We start from the raw sequence: 7,204 nt of genomic DNA on the forward strand, positions 1-7,204 counted from the left end.
TGTCTTTTTTAGATTCTAAAATAAAAAAGTGATTTCTTCGCGAAAACTTTCTACGCACACATGAAACATGCGTACGTACCTGGATATTTTTATTTCAGAATTTTTTAACATTTGGAAAATGCATTTCCAACTAGAGTTCACATGCACCCATGTTCAAACCGGACTTTTCCCAATGATAAATCTCTATAAGAGACGAGCAACGCACTGAATCTAGAAAATGAGTCTGTCAAGTCAAGGCAAGACAAGATCTGAACCAACTCTAAAGAGATAGCTCATTAAACGATGGTTAAAATTGATGTTAGTAAAGTCTATAACAACATAGAAGTGTTCATAATATAAAAAACAACAGTGATATTGTGGCTTTCCCTCTTTCTTGATTACCCCCATTTTGTTACCATCTCATTCCTTCTTAGGATTGATATGTCATTAATTTCTACCCAAATTGACATCTTCAAACAAGGTTCTTAATCATTGTTTCTTGAATTGAGCAAAACTGTTCTCACATCCTTAACCAAAGATATTAACTGAAGCTAGGCTGCGATCTCACTAACATGAGCTGCTGGGCTGAGCAAGAAACAGATAGCCGCAAACTAAGCTTGGCTCTGGTGGTTAGGTTCCTTGTGGTGGAACCAGCTCACTCAGGTTCAAGTCCTAGATTTAGCATGGATGTTTGCATTTACCTGGATTAATTTCAGGATTTATCGGCGCTTTGCTTTCAGTGGTAGGTGACGTGCCCGTCAACAGCAAGACGCCAATGGTGGCTTCGTCTACCTCAATATATGCCGGCTCGGTTCCTCGGAGGTGCTCAAGAGGTAGGGTGTGCGTGCATGCGTTTATAGGGATGAGTGTACGTGCATGTTTGTGAAGGTTGTACTGTGTTCTAAAAAAAAAACAGATAGCCAGGAACACAGAAGCTATGCAGGCAGCCTTAGTGATAATGACCTTACATTCATGGCATTAATAAGCTGTCCGTAACGGTAAGCTCTAAAGGCTCCCGAGCCCTTTTAGGTAAAGCCTAAGCCTTTTGGCAGATTTTCTTCAATTCGAGAGGGAGCGAGCCTGCTCCAAACTGCTCATCACGGTCGACGACCTCATCACCCCAGATCTGGTGCCGTTTAAAGGGAAGACACGCTGATGGCTCTGCGTTTTTCACCCTATACCGATTGCGTTCTGATCTGCATTGGCATTATGGTATACTGTAGAAGGAGAGAATAGAGAAAAGTCTCTCGTCTCCAATTTTGCCCATAGGTTTTTCATTGCGATCGAGTGCATATATACATCGTTTGATGTTCATAGAAAAAGACTCAACTGTATAGATACATCGTGAATTCTGGTTCGCCGTGGTCCTAATTCTGAGATGTGTCTCCTACTCAACAACATCATGTTGGTTGCTTGAAAGCTCTAAACGAACATAACATATAGGACTCTCACAATACTTAGTTTAGTAGTTTTTTTTTCGATATGAGATGCTATATTACTCATAAGTAGCATGGCAAAGATACAAAACAAACGAGGTTACAACTGGAAAGATAGGATGCACATACTCGCATAAACCAACAAAACAAAATGTGAAAACAAGTACGTCTTACGAAGCTCTTTTATGGTGGTGGAGGATCAATCCGTAAATCACACAGCCATCGGCGTGGGATAAAAATCTCCGTCACCGTCACCGTGTCCTCCAACCATGTATACTTCAGATACATCCATAAATAGGTCTTTTATTTTTCACACGTTGTAGAGACGAGCATGAATGGAGTAAACTTGAACATCGGTAGACCTGCATAAGAGAAGAAAAAAAATCTTACCATTTTTTAAACCTTGTCATTTTCACGTAGCCGAAGTGACCATATTACGACAAGCGCTCTGACATAATAAATTATATACTCCTACCCGGAATTACTTATAGAAATTTTGTCGATACGCCAATATCTAAACGCGTTTTAGTATATAAATATGTGTGGATATAGGTCGGTGACATCTGACTCGAGATAGAAGTACTCCTACTTGTGATCGATTACACATAACCAGTTGTGAAATACGTATTCAGCAATACTTGGAGGATACAAACTAAAAACTACTTGGATTATTGACCATTTAGAACGAGCAAGAAGAATATACTTCATAAAAAAATATAACACTTGCTCTACCTCTATCTAGGTATGAGGCAAGTACGTATAAAATTTGAACGTAACGGTGGCAACCAACTCCAACGCAATGATTTGAGCGTGTCCATGCATGGCGACCGCATACAAGCAGTAGATTTATTGCACAGTGACTCAAGTAGAACATGCCGACCGGCGGCACGAACAATAGATGATACTCGAGTAAAAAGCCCGGCCACCACGGTCCGGTCGGGCGCGTGTCAACGCAAATCACCACGGAATTTCCGGTGAAAAAAGGGTCGAGCTACACCCGCACTGGCACATGTTAGACGCGGCATAATATTATGCCACACGTCAAAATGTCATATCCTAACCTATGTTCAACACAGTCCTCCTCGACTTCTTTCTTTTTAGAAAAGACATCTAAAGGGTCTCTCATATGTGATGTTCAAAACAGAAGACAATACAAGCGATAGACAACAAGATACAAAATGACCAATAAAAATTTAAAATCATACCGGTTGTCTTCGTCCTTCACTTCCTCGTGGCTCGCCGGAGATTGAAAAATACATAGGGATATAGGGGCACCTACAAATGTCCTCGCCATACAAGACTTTGAAGACCACAATAGCCAATCAGCATGGACAACGAGATGTAGTAGTCACAGATGGAACATCGTCTGGGAAGGCACTCCACGCAGTACGGGCTTGCAATACTTAACCACCAATCCGGAGGGTTGAAGAAACCAGACCTTATTGTAGAGGAGGGCAGGAGAAGATGTCAAAGTCTCCATACTAATAACCATCAAATTGTTTCTCTTGGTGGAGACATCGATGGCCAAGATCTAAAGTGAACCAAACGATATGGCGACGAAAACTCTCATGGACCCTTCGTTGTTGTCGATAAGAATGCCCTTGAGGTAGGGAGAGGCCCGAGAGACCTTATTTCTATGCTCCATCTGATGCCTCCATAGACACAAAAAACCAACAGAGAACATGACCTACAAGTCATGCTAAGAGGACGAGTCCATACTCCTCTAGGCATCGGCGTGGCCACCGGACGGAAGAGGGGATAGTAGGGATGCAATCGGATCAGACCCGATTTTTCTATTGTTGTATCATATACCATATTTTCTCCACGGATTCGAAGCATATCCATTAATGACCGGTTGCGTATTAGAATATGGATATCGCTGAAATGAAAATAGGGTGGAACAAAATTAATCGATATGTACGCGTATATTTATGCGGGCAAAACAATACAATCAATTTTTTTAATCACATGAGCAACCAATGTTCATGTGGACGCAATAGCCCAACACAATGGGCTAAGATTTCACCAACACATGCTACAATAGCCTAGAATCATATTAATTTTCAACTCTATATTCGATAAATGACTAATTAGTTCAAAAAAAATTCTAATAAGAGGTCCCCACTCCTCTGGCTGATTGTTGAAAGAGAAAATGGGGAGTGGACGGAGCTTTGGGGGCCGCGGCTAGGGGTGAGAATCTGGTATAGTTGTTTTGCTTGTTATAGTCATGCTTAAATTGGAAAAGGAAAAAAGTTAAGAACGATTATAGGAGAAAAGAAAATAAAAGCAGAAATGTTGGAGCGAGCGTTGTAACATTTGGGGCACATGTCTGGCCCTTCTTTTTCGCCATGGAAAGCGCGGTAGGACGCGTAAAACGTTTTACCGTGGACCGAGCAATTTACTGTGCCCACATGTCAGTTACCAAAGGCGCCCGTGCGTGGTGTCATGAGAGCGGTTTCGCGTCTACGACGCTATACGCATACGCATGTACGTACGTTACGTGTACGACGCGCTATATATACGTGCGTACGTCTACAGCAGCATGCAAGCTGCATGCGCTGAGGCGGGAGCCAGCAGGGCGTGGGCCACGATGGTGCCACGTGTAGGCCATCTACCGGAGGGCTCTGCCCGTAAAGGTAACGTCCAAGGCTGCTGCTGCAGTGCTGCTGCCCGTTTCCGTCCCGACAGGTGGCTTTTGGCCGTTTCCACGTTGACTGCACTCCGTTTCCTCCTTTTCTACAAGGGAAATTCTATAGTACAAATTTTGCCAATGATAAGGGATTTGAAATTCAAGAAACTATTGCAGAGAAAGTAAAAGGGGACAGGAGTCATGAGCGCATGATTTTGTTCTTATTTCCAGCAACAAAACATGATTGTTGTTTCCTCCTTCCTCATCCCAATATGTCCATCCACCACTCTAGCATCTACCCGCTGCCGCAAAAATCACTCCTACTAGCGCTAGGCCACCACCAACTAAACGAAGGAAAAAAAATCACCATGAAAGAAAAAAAAAAGCAATTAAACGACAGCTACCACCACCGGTTCTCTTCTCCAATCTGCGTCCCCGCTTTACCTCGAGAAGACTAAAATAGAAGAAAAATTCGGGAAGAAAAAAGAAGAGTGAATCCTTGACTATTCCAGCTGTCACTGACGCCCCGTCGAGCCATCATCCTGCCGCCGCACGCCGCGCCTACCCCCACCGGGAAGGCGGCCCCATGCACCGCTTCTTCGCATCGGCCACCGATCCCACCGTCCGGTCGCTCTCCGAGCTCGCGCTCCGGTAGTGGCCGTGCCCCAGCACCGTCACCGGCGTGTCAGCGCTCGCCGTCACCGCCGTCCCGATGCCAATGCCGCAGGCCGCCGCCATAGCCTCGCCGCACTCCCGTAGCTTCTCCTGGACAAACAAAGATGCAGCAAATATCAGCTCACAATCTTTCACAGATCTTTGGAGTGTTACAATTATGATCTTTGGGCAGTAGCATGCGGTGCCTGGTAATCATTGTGAGACCAGACGAAATTATTAACTCCGGCGAGGTCGAGCGGCGAGAAAACAACAAAGTTTAGCAGCGCTTTGGGTCCAATTCACGAGGGGAAATAACTACGCAAAGGTAAACAGTGCTAGCAGGAGTAAATTAAACACAGAGAGGTGATCTGGAGTGTGTTTGACGCGACAGATAAATCATCGTGGGTTAGTGGAGAATTATGCAGGGTTTAGCGGAAAATGTGGGTAAAATGTGCGATCATGCTCACGCTATTTACAAAGGGGCAGGCGGCCACGGCGGCGTGGAAGGCGGGGAGGTGGGCGCCGGCGACCTCTCCGGCGGCGGCGAGCAGCGCCGACGCGGCCACCACGGACGCCGGGTACTCGGCCATCTTCACCTCTGCAAAACAGAGCAACCAGCTGATGAGCGCCCAATGTTGGAATCTGACGGCAAACCGTTTGTTGTTTTTCCCGCATTGTGGCATGCGCCGGCGCGGCGCGCGCGCACGTACGTACCGGGCTGGGCGCGGATGAGGATGTCGACGGCGCGGGCCCTGACGGCGTCGAGCAGGGGCGGGTGCCGCGGCGGCGGGAAGCACGCCGAGAGGAAGAAGCCGAGGAAGGCGAGTGGCGTCACGGACCGCGCGCGCCACTCCAGCGCGCCCAGCACCACCCGCTCCATGCGCCGGATCGTCGCCGCGTCGAACATGAACTCCTCGTCCCTCTGCAACGCACGCACACACGCTTGATGGTTAACTAACTAACTAATCCCCACACAAAGATCGCAGCAGCAGCAACGAAATAATCAAACTGTCGTACCTGGATGTCGGCGACGGAGATCGCGGCGGCGCGCTGCATCTTGGCGGCGACGGAGAGGCAGCTGATGGCGAGCAGCCGCGGCGCCCACGGCTTGTGCTCGAACTGCGCCGAGAAACCACGGGGGGCAAGCAAAGATCAGACCGGATTCTGGCGCAAATCTTGGCAGGAAATACGCCACCTTTCGCGTGCTTACCGGCAATTGGCGCTTGGAGAGGAACCGATCCACGTAGTTGAGAGCGAGGTAGGCGACCCGCGGGTGCGCGGCGAGCTCGCCGTCGTAGCGCACCTGGGCCAAGAACAAGAACCGGGCCGATCAGATCAAAATAGGAAGGGGATGCGCGCGCCGTCTAATAATCCGCAAAGAAAGAAAGAAAGAACCACAAAGTAGAAGAGGAAATGGCGGCGGGCCCCTTTACCTTGGAGATGAATCCGGCGGCGTCGCGGCGGGCGGCGGAGGCGGCGGCGGACAGGGAGGGCGAGTGGTGGCCCTCGGCGTCGAGGAGGCCGGCGATCGGCTCGTCGGCGGGGCTGGTGAAGGGGTTCTCGAGGTCGAACTCGTTGTCGTACTCGTACGCGTACTCCTCCATGGCTGCGTCCGTCCGTACGAGGAAAGCCCAAGAACACGCCAAGAAGCGCAGGCTGGGGCTTTATGGGGGAGAGGAAGGCACCATTGCTGCTACGCAGTGTGGTAGGAGTACTAGCTCTGTCTGGTTGGGGAGATGGGCTTTAATAAGGGAAGCGTCCGTCGGGGGCCGGGGACAATGGCACGAAAGCTCTGGATTTGGGGTTCTTTTTGTAAAGATCGGGAAGACGACGAGGCCCGAGATGGCATGGAGGAAGAAAGCTGCCCTGGTCTTGGTGGACGAGGAGCAGCCAAGGGAGAAAAGTTTCTCGTGGTGGCCCACCTGTCAGTGACAGCAAACTATCGATGTGCTTGTGCGTGACCCATTCGTCTTGTCTTTGACAGCAATCATCCACGTGGAGAAACGTGGTAATTTCTTGCTTAAAATGTTGACCATATTGTACAACACCAATAGCCAAATTATACTTTTACTTTTGGTTAGATAAGTTCTAGGACGATGTCTATAAAATCATTGTGTTCATTATCACTTGGTCACCATTTGCCCCAGACCTTGAGGAATCGAACCCAAGATTTAACATTCGTGTATCACCTATTATACGGATTATACTTTCTGTGAGAAGTGGTGTTTCTATGCATAGCAAATCACATGTGGTGGTTTCGTTTATCTTGATATTCTGCAATTAAGGTTTTTCATTCGGTGGTGAGTGTGCCTGCTTGATGACGTGTACATTATTGGTTGAAATAAGTACAAATTTATATCAACGTGTGAGTTTTCTAATATATATTTATGTACGTTACCACTGAAATGATAAGCCACTAATTTTTTTGGTTTGCCTCGAAAGAAGTGTCAAACAATGCGCCCAAACATGATGGATGTACGAGCGCAATGGCATACAACACGACCGT

General features: G+C 47.5%; 1 protein-coding gene across 1 annotated transcript; it reads right to left on the minus strand.

The window, feature by feature from the left end:
- Positions 1–4,437: 4,437 nt before the first annotated feature.
- LOC124670207 (cyclin-D6-1-like) lies at positions 4,438–6,385 on the minus strand. Its single transcript, XM_047206719.1, has 6 exons — positions 6,132–6,385; positions 5,909–6,001; positions 5,716–5,817; positions 5,413–5,620; positions 5,166–5,296; positions 4,438–4,809 (listed from the first exon to the last, which is right to left on the minus strand). The coding sequence occupies exons 1-6, from the start codon at positions 6,300–6,302 to the stop codon at positions 4,606–4,608; spliced, it is 909 nt and encodes a 302-aa protein (XP_047062675.1). The 5' UTR covers positions 6,303–6,385; the 3' UTR covers positions 4,438–4,605.
- Positions 6,386–7,204: the final 819 nt, after the last annotated feature.

This window comes from Lolium rigidum, chromosome 7 (assembly GCF_022539505.1).
Source record: "Lolium rigidum isolate FL_2022 chromosome 7, APGP_CSIRO_Lrig_0.1, whole genome shotgun sequence".
In the NCBI taxonomy this organism is placed as follows: Eukaryota; Viridiplantae; Streptophyta; class Magnoliopsida; order Poales; family Poaceae; genus Lolium; species Lolium rigidum.

Coding starts and splice junctions, on each gene's coding strand:
- LOC124670207 (XM_047206719.1), bottom strand. CDS start 6,302: ATGGAGGAGTACGCGTACGAGTACGACAACGAGTTCGACCTCGAGAAC. Junction 5,818..5,908: donor TCTCCAAGCGCCAATTGCCG/GTAAGCACGCGA, acceptor TTCTCGGCGCAG/TTCGAGCACAAGCCGTGGGC. Junction 5,297..5,412: donor CCTCATCCGCGCCCAGCCCG/GTACGTACGTGC, acceptor TCTGTTTTGCAG/AGGTGAAGATGGCCGAGTAC.